Genomic DNA, 22957 nt, shown 5'->3' with positions numbered 1-22957 from the left:
ATTTTGAGTTGTACTATTGCACTTTAAATAAATAAAATACCTTTACATCTGCTGCACCATCATTTGTACAGGATACAACTTTGTACAGCTTGTTATATAAATTTAAATCTGTAGTTATTCAATATTTGTGTCTTTCAATCGTCTTATACTTAAATTGTTTGTATTGTCAATATCTTTATCTTTTATTATTCTTATGCTGTTTTACTGGATCCCTGCATTTCCCCTCAGGATCAATAAAGTATAAATTATGTATTTATCCATATTGGAAACTTGCTTCCTCAGCTATAGGAACATTAAATTCCTCTTTACCTTTATATCTCTCCAGCACATCCTCGTACGCCTGAGCGAACTCCTTCTCCTGGGAATGGTTCGTCGGCAGCAGCCCCGGTATGAACCCGGCCATGGTGGCTCTGTGGCCGGCCGGCGAGAGGCGAGGGGTCGGCCTGCAGACTACCGCAGTGACCCGGTCCTCTGCCGCGCGTCGTACCCCCCCTGCTCGGGCTCCGTGTCCCCGGTATGTCCCTTCCAAAGCCGGGGTGGATAATCCTCGGGAGTAGTCCAGAGAAGAAGAAGAAACCTCCGGAGCGAGTATTTATCAGAACGTGGGAAGTTCAAGCCTCAGATTTCTTCTTGAATGTCGGTTACATAAAACGCTATCTGTCCATTCTCGCCGCGGCTGGGTGTGTGTACGTGTGCGGGAACACACCGCCGCATCGCCCGGTGCGTTGTCTCCGACGCTCCCTGCTTGGATGTCGGCTTCCAGCCGGCGACTGCTGCTCCTCTGTGGCCCCCGTGCGAGGGAAGTGGAAGGGAGGGAGTTCACCCTGCACACCCCAGACGAGTGGCCGGGGAGGGAGGCGGTGGGTGGGGGCACTGTGCCGGTTTCCGTCCCCTCAAGTGGAGCTCCAGGCGAAAGCGTATCCGGACTCGGGCTTCCTATACCCGGCGAGCCGCCTCAGCTCCCAGCGTGCTTCCCGGCCGGTAATGGCCGCTCCCGTGCGAGGCTTCGCGGTCTCCCCCTGCGTGTGAGCGCTGCTGTCGGCCGCTGGTGCTCAGGTTTCCCGGCGGCTCCTCCTGTCTTCCATCCCTCTCTGCCGGCCGCGCCAGGAACCTCCGCCGCGGGGATTTCAGGAGCCGGCGGGGGGGAGCGGCTCCAGCTAGGTGGATAGCGGGCTAGCTGACGGAGGCTGCCGGGGGAAAGTGGTGCTGTAGCGCCGCCTGGTGGTGGAGGCCGGTCGGTGACAGGGGACCAGGCCCCAAACACTCATCCACCGGTTTGTCCCATTTAACTAATTAACCACAGATCTCACGTGTTTTATAAGAGTTTGACTTTTACTTCCTTTATTTCTACTAACTCCATCAACCCTGTGAGGTTATTTATATATTCATCCATGTTTAATTTACTTCAATCCAAATTAAATAAAAAAGAATGATCTATATAGTTTATTGCTTTTATTTAAAAACAGTGTAACAGGATTTTACACATATAGAACCTGCATAGATATAAAAATAATTACCACACAGTTAAATTAGTTAAAAACTAGTGAGATATAAGTTATGAATCTGCAGGAGGACAATTCTCCTGTCAACTCAGGTCCAGTTTGTCTCTTTCTGGTCCTTCATCATCTCTGTGGTTGGATTCTCGTCATCACAGTTTTATGTCTCTTTGTGATTATTTCCGTCTCTTTGTTGTTGTTTGAATGATTGTCCAAATATCAATATTCCCTTCCAACATAAGGACTCTATCCTCCCATAGCAGTTGCATATCAAATATCATGTAAAGACTTGAAGCACTGGTGAACCACTGTAGTGATCTATGTGTTTCTTTACAGGGACACCACCCAGCGCTGTGTCTGCAGACATGAGAGTGGTGGTGGTGGTATTACTGGAGCACACTGCCATCTAAAGGCCGACTGACTAAACCTCTGAGTTAAGACTTAACAGATCTATTAAATCTATTAGAAAGTCAGGTCAAAAAACCACCAATACTCAATATAAGATGGACTTTGTACAATCTGACCTCAACCAGGAGAAACACAAACACTGAGGGAATGTTTCAGATCAGAAAACACAGGATTAAACCAACGGGTCAGAAGAGACGTGAGGCTTCATGGATCCAGCTGAGGTGAGGTGAGTCTGTCCCGTCCCACTGGGTGAACACACACATATCAGTGGATAATCTCAACATGTGATCATCTGGAGGTCAACGCAAAGCAGCCTCAGGGAACTGGTCCAGAGATTATTTGATTTAATTCCATGGATATGCACAAAGAAAACCTTAAAGTGAAGCATAGGGTCAGATTCACGCTGCTCCACACACACGCTGCATGTCTCTTATGTGTATTTCTACACATGACACCTTCGACTTGTGGTTAAATGGATCCACAAGCAGCGAGTAGTCACTTTATTAGGTACACCTGTTCCAATGAATAGAATCAAACATCGCTGCTCGACCACAAAGTCAAATCTCATGAGGAAACAGTTCCACTTTTTAATATGGAGGTCAGTGACGGGTGGTGGTGATCTAAACTGTATTATATTCAGAGATGTGTTGTGTGGGTTATTGCAAATATCTGTTATTATTCCCAGCATCCACACACACAGACACACACACACACGTATATAGAGCAGCATCTCCCTTATTGTACTTGATAAAACAGGAGGATTTAAAGAAATAGAAGATGATACTAAGTTACTGAACCAGAGGGGACAGAACATTCTGTACTAATCACATCACATCACAGGTTCAAGGACCGAGCAACTGTTCATACAGCGCTACACACTTCACTTCCTGTTTGTGCCGAATCACAACTCAAGACAGAACATGACAAAGTGATGCTGCCGTCCTCGAGTCTGAGCAGCACCGAACAGAAAGAGGCTCCAGGTCACAGAAGATATAGAACTTCAAATATAGATCATTTAATATTTCTGGAAAACGTAGAGATGATATTTCAACTGAAAAATCAGCTTGTGTGCGACAGCAGGGGGCAATATGGAAAATATAGTTTCATTTATAAATGCAGTCTCCCTAATGTCTCAGATATGACCAGTTATTCAGCAAATTATTACTATTACATGCAGAAGCTCCTGGATTTTCACAATAAACAATCATCTGCAAACACACACAGGTTGTAAATAAACAAGATGGAGGTCTGTGTGACCCTGGTCTCAAGGTCCCAGTAACATCTCCTCCCCAGTTCCCAGCAGAGCCGGACACAGCTGGAGAGAAAACTGTGACATCAGCCTACAGATGTTTTCAACACGTGTTGGAATGTAACTGGTTTAATGACAAACAAACAGAGCTCACTGTGTGAAACCATTATACCTCCGCCTAGTGGTCCACAGTGGGAAATAAAGTCCAATCTGACCCTGACTCGGCTTAAATGACTTATTTTATCAAGTATGTTCCTTAACATACGTGTTATATATATGTTTTCTCACATTAAGAAGTTGATTAATGGTTCACATGCAAAAAAAAATAGTGAAACGTGTGAGTAAAGTGTGTGCGTTTGTGTTTTTAAAGTGTGTGAGTTTAGAATAAATGAATGCAGACAGTGTGTTGAGTCATCGCCTCGTCTCGTCTCCGTCTGTCACTCTCGATGTTTCCCTGCAGCCTCGGCCCACATGTCTGTGTGTGTGAGTGAGAGTGTGTGTTGTTGTGGGTGTTGTGTGTCCAGCTGCACGATGAATGTGCTCTGTGAGCCAAAAGGGACACACAGTCCTCGACACAGCAGCAGAGCTCCACCGAGCAGCTCCTCACAAATCAAACACAAAACTTTCACGTCTTTCTGTTTCTGTCCATCGAGAGGACCTCAGTTTGAGTTTGAGTTACAGCCTCTTAAAGCTGCTCAGTGCCCCCGGAGAGAGAAACACACACTGAATGAAGTGATTGTGTGGAGACGTGTGCGTGACTTGGATTAGTGTGTTGTTCAGTCGCATAACTCGTAGGTAATTCTCTGTAGCGTCTGATCTTTGACCTGCAGTCTGGACTTTTTACAAATCAACTTGATCACTGTTTAAAAAGCTGCTTCACTTGTGTGAAACCTTTCAAATGGCCTCAGAGCAGCAGAGGGGAAACGTGTTACACATCTGGAATGTTTCTATGAAGTAGAAGTGTTTCATTTTTGTATATGAAACAAATACAGACGCACTTTAAAAACAACAGACGTGGTTTCTTGTCGTGGTCTGTTTAGATGTAAAGACTGTTTAGTTATGGTCGGTCTGTAAAAAACAAAAAAAGATTTAATATGACAGAAATCTTCGCCACAAATTGGAGCAGCGCAGTTTAAAATAACATTTAACAGGAAGTTCGGTCCAGCAGAGAGACGCTGTCCCTTTGCATTGTGGGAAATGTAGGATTTAGTGATCCTAGAGCTTCATAACCAGGATGTCTCGGCCAAATATTCAGCATAATAAATCAATCTTCTTCACTCTGTCTGTCTTCATGTGCTGTGTCTGTCTTTGCTTCAGTCTCACAGGGATCCTCTCTCTCTCTCTCTCTCTCTCTCTCTCTCTCTCTCTTCTCTCTCTCTCTCTCTCTCTCTCTCTCTCTCTCTCTCTCTCTTCCTTTGACTTTTTTTTTCCTCTCTTCTTTGTGCTTTTCAATATAAATTCCTAACTCTGTTTCTTGTCTTTCTTCTCCCTCGTCCCTCTTTCTTCTCTTAGTTCTCATCTTTGTCTAAGGTCAACATTCGTCTTCCTTTCCCCCTCCTTCTTTTTCCTCCTCTACCTCTACCCCCCCCCCCCCCCCCCCCTTCCTTACCCCCTCTCTTTCTCCGACTCTTCATTACCTTCCAAACCGACTCAATCATTCACTCCTCTCTCTCTTTCCCTGGACAACCTCCCTCCTCTTTTCTCCGGCTCCAAATTAAAATTCAGACACTCTCCCTCTTACACTATTTGTTTGCCCCCCCCCTCTTTTATATCCCGTGTCAGTCTCACCCCCCCGACCGCCATTGCTTCTGCTCGCCTTTCTATAACCATGGAAACAGAGGAGACCACGTCACCATGGCAGCAGGGGAATAGGCGTCCTCTGATTTGCCGGAGGAGAAAGAAATGTGTAGAAGAAGAAGAAGAAGAGCAGGCAGGACGGCAGACGCCTAAGTTACATGCAGGCACATCCGTCTGGGGTCCTGATGTTCACATGACTAATCACTGCTGACTAACACACACACACACACACACACACACACACACACACACACACACACACACACACAGAGACAGAGACAGAGACAGACACACACACACCATAAATACAGTGCAGCAATAATTTTTATGATTGGCCATAAAGAGGATTATAAAATACCATTTTAGTGTTTTTGGACGATTTATATATTTTTGTATATCTACTCCTTTCAAACTATCTTTATATATAATATTCAAATCAACCTTTACAGAATCTCAATGTGCTTCATGTTCAGCTTCTTTGCAAATACACACGTTTATGTGAAGAAAGGTTTATCTCAACGCATTAATTACTCATAAATCATCAAATACATTTTGAGAATCTCTTTTAAATGTGTTGATCATAAAACACTTCATCAGTCAGGAGTACTGAGAGTAAAATATCACATGATACACGAGGGGCTCTCGCTCTTGTATCAACGTGTGATTCAGAACTTGAATCCTGATCCGACCCGAGAGGTTGAATAACAGAGTCTCTCTCTCTCCTCTCAAGGGTGAGTTCAGAACTCGTCTCATTACAAAGCTGCCTGTGTTCCCCCCCCCCCCAGCTTATACATTCAGTTGTGATATCCCAGAAACGTCTTGAGGGCATTTCCTCAAACTCAGCATAAACGAAGCACAAAGGTTGAAACGATTAGATTATGGGGGTCAAAGGTCAAAGGTCAAGGCCACTGTGGGCTCACGAAACACATTATTGTCCATTAATGAAGATTTAAGATATGCTGATTATGAATTAATTCACATTTTGTATTTAAAGGGTCAAAAGTCAACTTCATCATTAAAATATATTTGGAAATTATTATTCAACAACACTGAAATATTCCTATTCCAATCATCTCTGATTCTCATTTTAGAAGACATGAATATATATATATATATATATATATATATATATATATATATATATATATATACTGTGTGTCCCTGTGTGCACAAGCAGCTTAATATATTCTCCGTCCACATTCCAGCCTGAGCTTGAATGGAAATCGAGGTCAATGTAAACAAATCATGTAAAGTGTAATATCATCACAATGGACTTCACGGCTGAGTGAGCGCCGGACACGCCCGGGAGGAACTGGATGTCTCCACCAACATGAACCTGTTTGCAGAGGGAGCATCACTGTCACACAGGGGGGGGGGGGGGGGGTGTACTGCTCGTCGGGACAAGTCAAAGACTCCAGTCATCAGTAACTCAATGAAGTGGATCTGGTCTTTACTAAGTTACTGAATAAGAACTTCTCATGTTATGACTCCAGATATTCTCCTGATATTCTCCAGAGAAGCTGAACACGAGTCACACATCACAGAGTCAGATGCTCTGACGTTTTCTGGAGTTTCTCCTGCCAGAAGAAAAGGCCTCAGGAGTTTGATGAGAGAATTCACTGCAAGTGATCGGTTTCCCACAAGTGACGGGAATCTGTCCGCTAGCTTTTTTGCGTCATCCTGCTCACTAACAAACAAACACAGATGAAACCATAACCGCCTTGCTAAGGGTAAATAAATAGATTAATTTTTATAGAAATCTGACTTTGATTTCTCCCAAATACAACATGATTGCACACATGACACAATATTTGATATATAAACACAAGTGCAAAGGACGGGAACCAGCAGTCAAAATAAATAAATAAACCTGAGAGTGAATAAAGGGGCCGTTATTAAAAGCATTTTCCATGAACCTTTATTTTGACAGCATGTTTCCTAGTGAGTCTAGACGAGGACTCGGAGGGATTCACTCTCCGACCTCCAGCCTCTGCAGCAGGTCGCAGGTGGAGAGCACATTCCCCTCAGCAGGACGTTGGCAGCGTTCACAAGGCACCTCGAAGCCGTGGGGGGGGGCAGACTTCAAGTCAGCCGCTACCTGCTGCCGTCAGATTCTCCTCATCAACACAGTGTGACTCACTGACTCAGCCGCTGCCAGGAAACCTCCCGGTCCAACCGCCTCTTTTAATAATTAATAATTATAGATTATAATCTTTAAATCGTTTTTTTGTTGTCATGTTTTTGCCAAACACAGTTCTTCTCACACTCTAACTCGCTGGCGTCCAAACAGCTGCGGGTTTCCAGTACACACCACATTGTTCACCAGAATATATTAAAAACAGGCCAAGTGGAAATGTTGTGCTTCTTCAGAACGTCCATTCAGAACACATCAGATTTAACTCCTCACATCAGGAGACGAGACAGGAGAAAGAAATCCAGCATCAAAATTAGATTTTAGTTTTTCATTACAGATAAAAATCGTTTTATTAATTTATTCCTTTACTTTTCTTGTTTGCTTAGAAAGTTTCTTTTGCATTTTATTGACTTTTTAAATGTCACCACAAATAACCCAACCTCCAATTCTACATTCTACATTCTACAATTGTATTAGATTTTATTCACCGGTTTCAGCCTTCAGGCTATTTTTAGGTTTTGTTGAAGTTGTTTTAAGTTTTGCATGTTCCTCAGCTCGGTTTTCACTTTTCACACTTTCACACATATTTATTTATCTCTTTCTTTGAATCTATTATTATCTGACATTCAAACTGGAAGCTTGTGCAGATGTGTGTGCATGTGACAAACACACACACACACACACACACACACACACACACAGTCCCATAAATACGCACATAACATTCATGTGCACTCTCCTCCACAAATTCCCTTTATTCTCTCCGTCTCTCATCTTCTCTTGCTTATTTTCTCAGTCTAGCACGTGCACACACACACACACACACACACACACACACACACACACACACACACACAAACACACACACACAAACACACAAACACACTTGAAAAATGATACCAGGTCCTTGCTGAAACTGAAACACAGTCTAGCTCCTGCATCTCTCTCGACTCCGAATCCTCCCCCGACACATTTTCAGATCTCGTATTAAAACCATAACAGCCGGTGATTATAAATCCAGATATCTGAGAACCAGCTCCCAGGTTTCTCCTGTGACCAGATACAGACGCTCAGAGACTCTGACACATTAATGCTGCAGGTCGGGAAGCGTCTGCCCACAGGAAATCCATAAAGTGCAGGAAATGCATGGGAATATCATTAATTCTCTTCTGATGGACACAACGAGCGTGATTACACAGATGCACAAGCAGAATCTCTCTCTCTCTCTCTCTCCACGTGATCTATAGGCGATGACCTCCACCCATCACCCCGTCCTGACCCACATGTTTCCAGGGGAGGTTGGGAATTTACTGTCTGGACTCCAGCTCCCCCCTCCCCCATCAATTTACACACAAATGACATTTACAACAGATTACATCTAACATAGATAGAAGGCCCAAACAGGATGTTGTAGGTCGGTTGTGAACAATAGGGATCAAATCTCCTGAGTCTGAAATCTTCACAATATCTATATTTATTGTCATATTGTCCAACTCCAGTTTCTGAATCAACTGTAAACCCGTCTATATTAACAGTAAATAATCTGAAATATGAGACGATGTGAGAGAAAGACGGATGAAAAGATCAGCTGCACTTATTGATACCAGCCACAGTGATACAGCTGCATATCTCCCACTGATATGGGAGATATTGGGGGGGGGGGAGAAGCTGGTAACCTACGACCAGTGAGGGGAAGCCTGGTTTCTCCAGAGAACTGAGGAACCTACATATCTCCTCCATCGTCTGCTGCTGAGAGTAGGAGACGAGGAGAAGGAGGCGAACAAGGACGGATAGTGGAAGGATGGAGGAGTCAGGGATGTGTTGACTAAGACAGATTGGCTCCCACCCTTGACCTTTGACCTCTGCATGTGAGCAGGAGGAGTAAAACAACCTCAAGCTCCTTCTTCAGCTAAAATGCACAAATTGAACGAAAGACAAAGATTTGAAAGATACAAGACATAATATATATAAATAGATGCTTGTATCCCAACAACGTTTTATTCCCCCGACAGGACTTCTCTCTCATCACTGGGACATTTGTCTTTCAGGACACGGATCTTTAAAGACAGGGAGAGGGACGCCGTGCAATCACACACGAGGAGAGAGGGGGACATAAGAAGGACTACAGATCAAAACTGAATAAGGTCAAATGTCAGTACTTCAGAGCTGTAGATGTAAAACCTGCTCATCTCTTACCACTGCAACTCTCTCTCTCAACCAGGTCTCTGATAAAAGTGTCACGTGTTTGAACATGAAGCAGCTGCAGGAATCGACCACTTGCTCAAACCCACGTTGAAAGTCTCTAGAGACAGACGGACTTTAAGACACACTGCCAGCGAGAGACGGTTTCCCTCTTACCTGCGACACGAACCACCGCCCGCTCCGCCGGGTCCAGCACCGAGTCCTGGCTCTTCCTCTTCCTCCTCTCGTGTTTGGACAGGTTCCACGGCAGAGTGTCTCCTGGAGGACCCGCGAGTCCCGATGGACACGGGGACAAAGACCCCCCTGAGCGCTCGCTGCGGAAGGACGGCTCGCTCACACAGGAGCGCTCACTCAGAGTGTCATCGTCTGACGACTCCATGACACTTCAGGGCTGCAGGGAGGAGAGGGAAGAGGAAGAGGAAGAGGAAGGTTGAGAGGGGGAGGAAGAGGAAGAGCAAGAGGAAGAGGGAAGAGGGAAGAGGGAAGAGGAAGAGGAAGAGGAAGAGGAAGAGGAAGGATGAGAGGGGGAGAGCAGTCGAGGAGGAGAAAACCAGGGTGAAAAGAAGGGAGAAGAAAGAGAGAAGAAGGAGCTTTAGATCAAGTAGAGTCACTTTATAATTCATCGCTGGCTCACAGTGATTTCACGCAGGGGTCATGAAAGATGCAAAGTTTCTACGGATCAGTGATAACTCAGTGATCAGCAGGAGACAAACAACTGGGTTAAGTTGGCTATCGTGTCTAGACAGAAGTTACAGGGTTCAGGAGGTTCAGGAGGTTCAGGAGGTTCTGGAGGTTCAGAAGGTTAAGGAAGGTTCAGGAGGTTCAGGAGGTTCAGGAGGTTCTGGAGGTTCAGGGGGTTCAGGAGGTTCTGGAGGTTCAGAAGGTTCAGGAGGTTCAGGGGGTTCAGGAGGTTCAGGAGGTTCAGGAGGTTCTGGAGGTTCAGGAGGTTCAGGAGGTTCAGGAGGCTCAGGAGGTTCAGGAGGTTCAGGAGGTTCTGGAGGTTCAGGAGGTTCAGGAGGTTCTGGAGGTTCTGGAGGTTCTGGAGGTTCAGGAGGTTCAGGAGGTGGTGGATCTGCAAACTACTGAAGACAAGATGGAGGAAGAGGAGGAGAACCACGTGATGATGCAGATTCCTGAGGCTGAGAAGAAGAATGAAGGCGTGTGCAGTAACTTAGTCAAGAGTCAAACCTCAGCCATGATATTAACAATTAATCCTCATATTCCTTGTTTCTATAGAACCATGGTCAGTTCATCTGAAATCTTACAACATATATAATTTTAATATAAAGGTAATTTAATAAATATGTCTTCCTTTCAACTGAAATAAGTCCTTATTATCATTTAGTCAAAACTGTACTTCAAACCCTTCTTATTAAATCGATCATGGAACTGCCAGAATTAAGATTTTTTAAATAATGTTTCGTTCTAATCGACCATCAAGCTGAATTCTTGTTAGTCGTGAAATTACTCGTCTCGACTCAGTTAACACAACAGCTTTCCTACAATCGAATAATAATAGCTCTGATGTTTTTGTGTGTTATTGTTTCAGCAGGTCACGTGTAATGTGCACTTTGCTCAGAGGAACACACACACAACACAAACAGACACACTATATATCCCCTAATCAGGAAATGCTCACCTTTGTAACAGTAATAATAAATAAACTGTCTCTTGACCTTTGACCCATCAGGTGTTACAGTTAGTCATCTGGAGATAAACCAGCAAGTAATGATGCCAAAGACTTTCCCTGCTGAGGTATACTGTCAACACACACACTGACACACACACACACACATACATATACACACACACACACACACTGACACACACACACACATACATATACACACATACACACACACACACACACACACACAGACACCATTTGCATAAAGGTTTATTGATTAAACATATATTAACTATAACGAATATAAACGAGTGACAGAACTATGAGATTGTGTGTGTGTGTGTGTGTGTGTGTGTGTGTGTGTGTGTTTGTGTGTGTGGACTCTGGGGACCTGATGCTCTGATGTGTCCATCACAGAGTCAATAAATCAATACTCCGTTCTCCCCCAGCGCCGCTGTCTTCAGACAATGAATTGGCTTTTGTTTATTCTCGTGTCACAGGAGCACAGACGGTCGGCGGGCGTCTGCCGTGTGCTCATCGCACCGTGAGTTTGAATCCAGCTCGGAGACGCTTGATGTCACGTTGTCTCTCTCTCTCATTCTGAACGGTAGATTCACCAGAAAAAACTAAATTACAATTGATCTGTATGTTAACTCCTCAGTCAAACCAGGATTCAAACCAGGTAAGGAGGTGACGGTGCTAACCACTTTACCACTGTGTCACAATGAGCCTATAGATACTATAATAAAACTAGAATGTCACTAATTAGAGCTCAGACCTCCACCAATGCCCCACAGTCCTCTAATGAAACCGCATTTAAACTGGTTTTACAAATTATTCACTTATGGATATCAGTGTCAACAAAAAAAATGTCTCTGGTATCTAAAATATAAATCATAAAGAATCCATGTAGTTTTCACTTTTCAGAATAAAAGCCTCCAAAACCACTGACCCAGTCTGACAAATAACAGTTGAGATAAAAACCAGTGGCTCCCCGAGTCAGACTAAACTCTGGAGCGACCTGAGCGGCGTCACTGGGAGGGAATGTGTCTGTGCACGATGTGTGAGTCCAACACAACCGGGGCTGGGATTTCCATCTGTGCTGCTGCTGCCAACAAAACAACCTGCTCCCGCTGCCGGCCCCGGGGCCGACCGCCGGCAGGGCCCCACTTCCTGTCTCCAGCGGTAAAAGGCTTTCCCAGAATCCACTGCGGCTCTCAAGTGCACGGTTATGTATCGCTCTGTCCTGATGTTGGTGGTTTCTCTCTCTCTGTGTGTGTGTGTATGTCTGCTAAGAGTGAGTCAGTGCCACTGCAACCAGCGGTTTTATAAATAGAGCCAGGAGGGAAGCTTCAAAGCCGCACTGTGTCATTACAGCTCCCAGAAGGCAAAGCCAGATCCTGAAGAAAGAGAAACCACCAGCAGGAAGGCTGGAGACGCAGCGTGAGAGACGTGATGTCACTTCCTGTCTGATGTTCAGAAATGATCCTCATAGCTTCACATCAGGACCACAGGTATCAATGATTATTCTGTGGATTATTTTCTTCTGAATGATTTCTAGTCAATACAATTTGAAACATTCATGAAATGTGTTCATTGCTATTTTCCTCTTCAGCCATTTTGATTGAATGTGATCAAAGTTACTTTCTGATCAATCTAATGTCCATTAAAGTTCTATTGTCAAGTTAATTATCATTAAAAGACTAAAACAACCGGTGAGTAGTCACATCATAAAAGCTGCAATAAGTGAGTTTCACTTTTTCAAGTTTTTCTTTTTCAGTCTTTTCGTAACATTCATCAGACGAGTTTAGAAAATATCACGACAACATCTCTCCTGGTTTGAGCCTATTTTATTTTTGATGAGTCTTTCAATTATATTTATTGATCAATGTTGTTTAATCTAAATTATGTCAGAAAAAGGGGGAAAATATCTGTTAAAGCTCCATTTGTTTCTTAAAAATATTAAATTTTCTTTCAGCCTGAATATTGACTTATACACAAACTGACTCATGCACACACACACATGCAGAAACCTTCCTCCTGCTGCAGCGGCTGAATCCGACCGAGCAGAGACGCTCGACTGGACTGATTTATTTCTCTCCGCCCAGATTTACATGGACACGCTGTGTTCCCACAGCTCGGCCTGGGCGGAGGCCCGATGTGCGTCTGAATGTGCAACACGACACAAAGAGGAGGGGAACGTGCAGGAGTGACATCGAACTTAAAGCAGGAGACTCGGTAGAGGAGGCTGTGAGAAACCGATCCAGGCAGCAGATTGAAGAGAGGGAGGAGGGAGAGAGGAGGAGAGATGAAACAGACGTGTGCAGAGAAACGGTCGTGAAAGTCCTGGTGTCGCTCCAGAGCAGAAAGTGATGAGAGAGATTCACTGAGACTCGACACACAACAACATGAGAAACACTGGGTTAAAAGCACTAGTTATTAAAAGTGAAGAGGAAGTAGAGGAAGAGGACGAATGAGAAAAAACTAATCTTAAATCACAAACACACACACACACAGAGAGAGACACACACACAGACAAGCATGCCTACAAACACACTTCGAGGGAAACTGGTTGTCTTTGCCAACAACACGACTCAGCATGACTGGACTGAAGAGTTAATTGAGGCGAGAGGAAACAGAGCAACACTTGTGTGTGTGAGAGAGAGAGAGAGAGAGAGAGAGAGAGAGAGAGAGAGAGGGAGAGAGAGAGAGAGAGAGAGAGAGAGAGAGAGAGAGAGAGAGAGAGAGAGAGAGAGAGAGAGAGAGATGTGCTCAGGTTCAAAGTCTTAGATCAGACAGATGGAAAGTAAAAGAGGAGCAAACAGCCAGAAGAAGATGAAGTCACCGTGTCTGCAACTGTTTTACTGGAGAAACGTGCTCATGTGTCATCATCACACAGCAATCTTACACACACACACACAGACACACACACGCACACACACACACACACAATCACAACACACCCTGCTCCGGAACATCACTGTCAACATCATAAAGAAAACCAGAAGTGCAATAAGGTTTAAAGTAATATAAAAATAACCATAACAATAGTGATAATAAACACTATGGTAAGTGAAGCTTATTTTGACTGTGTAGTTCCAGAGAGAGTTTCCAGTCCTGTGAGAATGAGCTGTTACAAACTTCTGGTTTTTAAGGAGCAATATGAGAAAGTATAGTTTTGGACTAAATCTGAAAAACGAATCAATGAATCGGGAATAATCAATAATGGAGATAATCACGAGTTGCAGCCAAAAGATCCTCTCTCGATCTCTGTGGAGGAATTTAGTGAGAATAACAGATATCGGCTCAAAGTGTAAGGGTCATGAAACTATCTCAGATCAACCGGGTCACACAGAGTGCACTCGGGTCATGCTGGTGTTTTAACAGCCCCACTAAACCCAGTGGTAGTAAGTGGGTGTGACAGAGAGGATGAATGAAATGTAAATGAATTATTAACATGTTATTTGTGTCTGATTGGATTTGAGCTGCAGAGTGTGGAAGCTGAGGCTCTGACATAAGGCCGGAGGAGGAAGTGTGCATCTGACCATCTGCTACAGAGCAGCAGGAGGGGAGTCCTGAGCCCTGAGTCCTGAACCCTGAGTCCTGAGTCCTGAGTCCTGAGTCCTGAGTCCTGAACCCTGAGTCCTGAGTCCTGAGTCCTGAGCCCTGAGCCCTGAGTCCTGAGCCCTGAGTCCTGAGTCCTGAGCCCTGAGCCCTGAGTCCTGAGTCCTGAGCCCTGAGCCCTGAGTCCTGAGTCCTGAGTCCTGAGTCCTGAGCCCTGAGCCCTGAGTCCTGAGTCCTGAGCCCTGAGTCCCGAGTCCCGAGTCCCGAGTCCCGAGTTCCGAGCCCCGAGTCCTGAGTCCTGAATCCTGAGCCCTGAGTCCTGAGTCCTGAGTCCCGAGTCCTGAACCTTGAGTCCTAGGAGTCCAGAGTCCCGAGCCCCGACTCCCGACTCCCGAGTCCCGACTCCCGACTTGTGAGTCCTGAATCCTGACTCCTGACTCCTGACTCCTGAGTCCTGGCTCCCGAGTCCCGAGTCCCGAGCCCCGAGTCCCGAGTCCTGAGTCCTGACATCTGACTCCTTGCTTCTGAGTCCTGAATCCTGAGTCCAGAGTCCTTATTCTCTCTTTCTCTGTGGCTGCACCTCGAACAACATCACAGCAGTTTTCCAGACACAGACAGACAGAGACAGACAGAGACAGACAGAGACAGACAGAGACAGCCTGCAGTGATGGAGCCCCTGGGATCCATTCAGCTGCAGCAGGTGGAGGTGGAGACGGAGGCTGTGAGGATGGAGCGTCTCAGGGTGTAGTAATTGACTGTGCTGGGTTTGAACGAATCAATAATGGTGCACATTAAACTTATAACTGCAGCTGGTCCTTCCATGTACCCTGCTCTCTCTCTCTCTCTCTCTCTCTGTCTCTCTCTCTCTCTCTCTCTCTCTCTGTCTGTGGATGTGCAGAGGGGGAATGTGTTTGCATGAATGGACATCAGACCACCGCTCTCTCCGTGCACACATGCAGGCACTGACTGCATGTGTGTGTGTGTGTGTGTGTGTGTGTGTGTGTGTGTGTGTGTGTGTGTGTGTGTGTGTGTGTGTGTGTGTTTGGGAGGGGAGCACCAGGGCTCTTTGTCCAGCTCGCAGCTCCGGACCGTCTGGATATCAAACCAACTAATTACATTTATCCATGTGTGTCTGTGGAGGGGAAACGCTGCTGCTGCTGCTGAGTGGCACATTAGTGAGGAACTCAACACAATCACACACTCACGACCCACAATCCCTCTGTGCACCCCCCCACCCCTCCCAGCACAGGACTCAGGAGCAGTGGTGAATACAAATAGGGTTTCTCTTTCCACATTATGACGACTAGAGGCTGCTGCTTCACACGTCAGTGGCTGAGGAGCTGCAGGATCAACATGTCCCTGTCTGCAGCACCGACACACGACCCGGTTCAGGACCGGGTCAGTGTCAGTGTGCACGGTCTGGATTCACGTCACAGGTCGTGGATTCACCAGTAAACAGGTTATAAAGTGGCGGAGTGTGACCGAGGACCGACACATGACAGCGGGCGCTGCTCGGAGGCACAGACGCCGGAACCGGGAGCTCCGGAGCGGCTTACCTTCACCGGGCAGCTGCGGTCCTGGAGTCCGAGCGGAGCGCGAGAGAGGCCGGGGGGTGGGATGCTGCTGCCGCCGCTCCTCCTCCTCCTCCTGCTGGACGGATGGGTGGATGAAGAGAGGGATGGATGGATGGATGGATCTCCCCTCCACCGATCGGGGTTTTGTGTTCGCGCGCTGCCTCCGACTCACAAGCCGAGAGATGAGGCGAGCAGCAGGCAACGTGATCCTGACTGGTAATGGCTGTCCTCCTCCTCTTCCTCCTCCTCTTCCTCCTCCTCCAACCCCCCAGCAGCCCTCCTCCTCCTCCCCCCTCTCACTCTCTCTCTCCCTCTCTCTCTCTTTTCAAGGCTCCATGTCCATTGACTGTGTTAATTGTCGCGGAAATTTTGATTTCGGTTGTTCTCCTGCGTCATGGATCAGCAGCTCCGACCCACGAGCAAACACAAACACACACACAGAGGCGGTCACACACACACACTGGTTGAGTTTGGGAGGAGAGAGAGTGAGAGAGAGAGGGCGTTCACACACACACACACACACACACACAGTGGGATACTTGCAGCCACGTCATATTTCAGGATTACGCGGAGGAAGCAGTGCTGAATGAGATTCTGAGTTTATTGCATCACATCACATGCGATACGAGTAATCTTGTTTTTTTATAATCCCGCACACAACCACACACACACACACACACACACACACACACACACAACCACACACACACCTACCTAACCCCTAACCCCTAACCCTAAAACCAAAATCAATCTATCTCACTTTCCCCAACATGCAACTCAATTTTATTTGTGTACTGAGTCAAATCACAGCATTCTATTATCTCAAGGCAAACACACACACAGACACACTATTCTACACAGCTGTCCTTGTTCGGACTTTGCATCGACTCCCATTCCATGGTAACGTATGACACAAACACACACACACACACAAACATACACACACAAATTGATTACAGCAGCTGAGATGGAGGATATGTTTGTGTGTGAGTTTTGTGTGAGTTGTTGGTCCACAGGGAGACGTCAGATCATAGTTTCCCTGAGTCCCCCCCCCCCCCTTCGACAAAGGGACAGTCAAATATTGACACGTGCAAACTAATAACATATTATATTATGAGCTAAATTGTGTTTTATTGAATTACTTGCACATTATGACATTTGTTTGTTCAGGGATATAAAAAAGAAAGTTCTGTATATATTTAATATTTCAGCAGAAAGTTGCACATACAGTGTTTTGGTTGTTTTCATTTTATTAGATTTGTCGTCACCACTGAGGCCTTGTGTATTTTTTATTTGGCGTCTCATAAATAAAAGGGTTAAAACGATTAAAACACATGACAGACGATAATCACTCAGATCTTTGTTCTTATGACTGTGAGACTGGTCAGATGAGTGTCACCGGTAATGCTGTGTGTGTGTGTTGGGGGAGGAGGAGGAGGAGGAGGAGCAGAAGGAGGTGATGTTATCGCTGCCTCTGTTGCAGGATAATCCAGATTCTCATCCTCGGGATAATCTGCTGCTGCTGCTTTAATCAAACAGCAGCTAATGGAGCGAGCTGACGATCAACAGAGGTTCACTTCTGCCAGTCTCAGCTCTTCATCGACCAGTGGAGAGTCGACTGGTCTTCGAGGGCAAACTGGGCTGAGAGGGAAGTTCCAGGTAACAGAACCGAATGTACACAACTGAACCTGTGGGAGAATGTGAGTCACACGGATCTGCTGCACAATTGTCTGTAATTCTCAGTTTAATGAGGCGAAAGAGGACAAAGAGCCAGACTGAGTCATTCTTCATGGAAAAACACAGACGACCCGTGGAGTTTAATGGATAAACGATTTTAAGACGTGACAATGAACTGAATACACAGTTTAGACTGAAGTGAGGCCGGCTGACTGCTCCAGGCCACTTCCACACCAGTCGAGTGTTTGAAGAAAGAGTCAAACATCCCTCACACCGAGTTTGTCCTGACGTGACCTGGACGATAACTGCTCCTCTGAGATCTGAGGTGAAAACCCAGAGGACGGTCAAGGGACAGAAAAATGAGTAAATGCAAACGTGACCTTTATTTTAGAACAGTTTTCAGCTTCTAACCAACTTGTTTCTATTAATAATGTGTAAAACACTCTAAGGGGAAGTATCCAGTAGAAAGATTTGCTTGTGAAACCAGGAAATAAAGAACAGTGAGTTTTCCAGTGACTGGTTGAAGTGTGTTGTCTTGGCTCCACCTAGTGGTGACTCGTGGAGCCTCTAAATCCCATCAGCCTGATTTAAACGCTGGTAATTGAATCAGGAACGTCTAAGAGCATCCATTCATGTGCGCGTCTCCTCGCAGAGTGGACCAGTCGTCCCCCGGGAGCGTTTAGTCGCTCCACTGCTTCATGATTTACTGAAATCAGGTCAGCGGGTGAGGAAAATGGAGCGAAGCTTAACCTCCATTCAGAGCAGAGGCGCAGATGAACAGGGTGCAGACTGATGTTAAATCCATCCACACGGGTCATAAAACCTGCTATAGGGAGGTGATGAACCGTTTATTGAATAAAACCCACACGTTTGCTTTGGGTCAGAAGTATTAACGTCTTTTATATTGTGCCAACGTGAGAGGGGGTTTGAATTTATTGCCTCAATAATAAAACTGAAAATTAAACAACAGCTGAAACCAGCAGGTCACAAAGACACGTTCTTCGGATAAAGGAAAAAAGGACTGAAGATATTTGTACTGTACAGAAACTGACCAACTTCATATTAATGCCTCTGGATTTAGAATGAGATGTTCTTAAAAGCTCCTGTAGGTGTCCCAACACTTTTGTCCGTATATCAGATCAATGAAGAAGAAGAGAATGTGACGGTGAAAGGAAAGACAAGAAGAAGAGGAAAGGGGATGATAACATTTATTTGCAGAACAGGAAATAGTTTTCTATACACAAGAACAGGGTTGTGGTGAGTTCCGCGCCCTCACAGCGATGGGCTGCCCTTGCCTGTGTGGCAGGGAGGTGGCGTGTAGGTTCCCTCCTTCACCATCTTGTCGCGCTGCTGACGGATCACATGAAGCCTCTGGTGCTGCAGCGAGGAAGAGGAGAAGAAGACGTCAGGGTGGCAAGGAGAGGGAATTAGAACATAAAGGAAATTAAAGAGATGATTCTGCATCCAAATTATTTTGCTCCTTGATCACGTGACCCGGTGAGACACATTTCTACTCAGATAATCCTACGTATTTACTGTAATATTAAATTCTCAAACACACCGAGGTAACACAGTCTCACACTACACGTAGCCTTCCTTTAGTTTGGGAATTCTTACAGACTTTTTGCACACAAAAAAAGAACACAAAAACAACAAACACACAAGCAGCACAGGAAGAGCTGAAGCTGAAATATGTCCAAGCACCAAAACATAATAAAGAGCGAGTGGACAGTTTGAGCACACAGACAGAATCTAAAGCACAAGCAGGGGCTGTTTGAGTTTGACTACAGGGTTTGAGTGTAAGCATTACAAAATATGAAAGTGAAATCAGTAAGTCCTGCTCTCAGAGTGAAAGACACACCAGTCAACCCAACAACTCACTTCCCAGTCTGTAAGTTCTTTACTTAATGGTACATTTGATCGGTGGATTAGAAGTGACATGAATGAGTCTTAGTTTTACTGCGTTACAATCTGCACCCTGGTCTTTAAAAATAATCAAATATGATGAGTCTGGAGTCTGACTCCATATTGATACAGGTGGGCCTCACATTTGTCAGCTCCATGTTTATTTAACAGGTGACAGGTAGGTTCAAAAACAGTTTGTGAGGGAGAGACTGGACACTCACTGTCTTCTGCCTGTGCATGCACTCATAGAAGTCCTCAAACTCCGGCAGGCACTCCTTCTTGGCGCGGGTCTGCCCGATGCCGTGGCCACACTGAATCCACTCCCTCTCGAAGGCGTGGCAGCGAGACGCCCGCTTGTTGGGCTGCTCTCCGCTCTGCAGCAGCAGCCAGCGGTCCACGTTGATGCCGAGTCGAGACTGCACGTCCACGAACGGCATGATGCTGATGAGAGGGGGGGGGGGGGGGGGACAGACAGACAAGGAGACACAGGTTAGTCCCTGTTGTTGTCATAGGAGGGAAACCACAGATCTCTGCCCCTGAAAGCAGAACAAATCCCTGTGACTTGTAGAAACTAAAGGAACAAATTGTGTGTCAGGACGAGAGCTGGGAGAATAAAACAATATCAATAATTATAACAATATAGATGTCAACAATAGCAACATAACAAAGGCTCAGTATATATTAATATAATGCTCATGAACAACATACAATTGTTCTACCTCAGATTAGTAACATGTGGTTCTGTTCTGGTGATTCTCTGCTCATGAAGAAGAGTTTGAAACCACAACCTTCACTCAGAAGCAGCAATTTGGTTCTAAAAGCGGACTAAATAATCTTATATTTATTATAATGATCATAAATATCGATTGAACTTTTTAGTCTTGATAAATATCATCCAAAAATCGACAACTGTGTTATGTTGTTTTCAAAGATGTGATTAGCTCACTGAACAACTTTGAATTTTACTGCACACAAAAACTCTTCTAGTGTGTACATGTAGAGTTTTTCCACAATAAAACACGAATATTCATAGAATCAGTATAGACAAAAGAGTATATACATTCAATTATAAGATATTAATAGATGTATTAAAACATAAAACATCGATTTTAGGCCCTGAATCTATAAAATGAGAAAAATTAAAAACAACTAATAACATTATTGACACTGTGAATATTTAGGTAGAGAATCAAGGAAACAACAGAGACTTTGTGTTAAATATCAATATCGTTAAAGTTTATTCAAGTTGGAAAATGAACCAAAAGACACGAAGAGGAAACATCTGCAGGAAACTACGTGTTTATGATTTCTCTGTTAGCAGCCAGCTAGCTAACTAGCTAACTAGCCATGTAGCTATATAATGACTTCACACTGTTCTATCCAATCAGAACATGAGTTTATAGACACATTAGTTCAACACGTTGGTTCAGATTGACTCGTTGTTATTTATATGTTCATACTTGGACGCTGTCGACGCTCTCTTCTCGCTCAATGACAGAGTTCATGCTAACGACGAGCCGCCATGATTCAACCCTGTTTACATGTTGAAACGTAACGCACGCGACAACAAGACGATAATAAACAACACCAGCGATGTTCAGATAAACTCCACGTGTTGTTTAAATGTAGATGAATAAAAACCTTTACCTGGTTTTTCTCGGCTTCGCTTTAACCTTCCTGCGACACCACACGTTCTGCTTTACGACACAGAAGCGCAGCACGACAAGTTCTCAGGGTTTACGGCGGTGGGAGAACAACCCTGAAGGCGCGTTACTGCCCCCTGCTGGACTGGAGTGTGGATGAGTAATGAGCGCTCCTGACCTATTGACTGATTGATGCACTGGGGAGGAGACAGATCTCATCTCTGAACAACTCGCTCTTTTTCAAAAACTATAAGTCCTACCTGTGAAATAAAAAATACACGAGGAAGCCAAGACTCTGTCGAACACAGACATGTATATATGTATTTGTTAATGTTAAAACACGTGACTGTGGGATCGAGTTAGAGAAGAGTGACTTTGATCCAGCATCAGCAGCATTTTAGCAAAAAGATCAAACAGATCATCAAAGACACTTAAAATCACACTTTCCCAGATCAAAGGAAGAGAAACTGCTCAGTGCGATCAGAGCCTCCGACAGAACCACAGCCGCACAGACTGGGACGAGTCAGCAACTGAGACTCAGAGGTGGAGATGAGCGGGTTTGCGCGCAGGTACTTTGACATTAAGGACCGGATGAGCTCCAGGGAGAGGAGGTGGAGTGAGAAGAAGAGACGGATGCTGGCGGCCATCGCATCACTGAAGGGAGAGTTGAAGGAGGCCAAGGTGGTGCAGAGAGACGCGTCGGAGTCGATCCTGCACCTGAGGAAGCTCACCGAGGAGCAGCGGCTCAGCACGCAGGAGATGGAAGGCGAGTTGACGCAGTGCAAGACGAAGTACAAGGAGGTCACCTGGGAAAAATATAATCTAATGGTCAATGTTGAAAGTGCAAATACAACGCTGGCCAATAAGAACGAGCAGCTCATGGAGACACTGAAGACCATGCAGACTCAGATGCTCCAGAGAACTGAAGGGGAAGCGAAGGTCAACTTTCTGAAAGGTCTGCTCAGGAGCGAGCAGGCGGAGAAAGAGACCTGCCTTCAAACCAGCAAGGAGCTGGAGGCTCGAGTCGAAGCCATGGAGGTGCAAATGAATCTTGAACCCATGGAGAAACTGGAACGGGGCCACTCAGGTCATCTGCACTGTGACTGTGCAGATGAAAGTCAAGGATCTGGAGAATCCCATTAAGAGAGACACAGTGGAAGGCATGGAGGAGGAGTGGCTCTGTGTGCAGGAGGACTCAAACACCACAGGTCAGAAGATGGAGGAGGAGTGGCTCTGTGTGCAGGAGGACTCAAACACCACAGGTCAGAAGATGGAGGAGGAGTGGCTCTGTGTGCAGGAGGACTCAAACACCACAGGTCAGAAGATGGAGGAGGAGTGGCTCTGTGTGCAGGAGGACTCAAACACCACAGGTCAGAAGATGGAGGAGGAGTGGCTCTGTGTGCAGGAGGACTCAAACACCACAGGTCAGAAGATGGAGGAGGAGTGGCTCTGTGTGCAGGAGGACCCAAACACCACAGGTCAGAAGATGGAGGAGGAGTGGCTCTGTGTGCAGGAGGACTCAAACACCACAGGTCAGAAGATGGAGGAGGAGTGGCTCTGTGTGCAGGAGGACCCAAACACCACAGGTCAGAAGATGGAGGATCTCAAGCTCCTCAACGTGAAGAGCATTTAGCTCAAGGTCAGGGACAGTTTGTTTCAGATTTTGACTTTGAGAATGAAA

General features: G+C 45.5%; 2 protein-coding genes across 2 annotated transcripts in view; both read right to left on the bottom strand.

Annotated features, from left to right (window-relative positions):
- macf1a (microtubule actin crosslinking factor 1a) overlaps positions 1–9665 on the bottom strand; it is a 136026-nt gene extending 126361 nt beyond the window's left edge. The window contains 1 exon segment of the mRNA XM_053446370.1: positions 9443–9665. Coding sequence (XP_053302345.1) covers positions 9443–9665 — 223 coding nt within the window.
- Positions 9666–18919: 9254 nt separating this feature from the next.
- On the bottom strand, positions 18920–21384 carry ndufs5 (NADH:ubiquinone oxidoreductase subunit S5). Its single transcript, XM_053446335.1, has 3 exons — positions 21281–21384; positions 19855–20074; positions 18920–19105 (listed from the first exon to the last, which is right to left on the bottom strand). Exons 2-3 carry the CDS (start codon positions 20068–20070, stop codon positions 19001–19003), a joined length of 321 nt encoding a protein of 106 aa, XP_053302310.1. The 5' UTR covers positions 20071–20074; positions 21281–21384; the 3' UTR covers positions 18920–19000.
- Positions 21385–22957: the final 1573 nt, after the last annotated feature.

Source organism: Pleuronectes platessa, chromosome 18 (genome assembly GCF_947347685.1).
Source record: "Pleuronectes platessa chromosome 18, fPlePla1.1, whole genome shotgun sequence".
Lineage (NCBI taxonomy): Eukaryota > Metazoa > Chordata > Actinopteri > Pleuronectiformes > Pleuronectidae > Pleuronectes > Pleuronectes platessa.
The sequence above is the reverse complement of the archived record's forward strand: the minus strand, read 5'-3'. Positions and strand labels throughout refer to the sequence as shown.

Bases quoted from the DNA above. Each gene is read 5' to 3' on its own strand.
- ndufs5 (XM_053446335.1), bottom strand. From the start codon at position 20,070: ATGCCGTTCGTGGACGTGCAGTCTCGACTCGGCATCAACGTGGACCGC. The intron at 19,106-19,854 runs GTGAGTGTCCAG...TCCTCGCTGCAG, and splicing joins GCATGCACAGGCAGAAGACA to CACCAGAGGCTTCATGTGAT.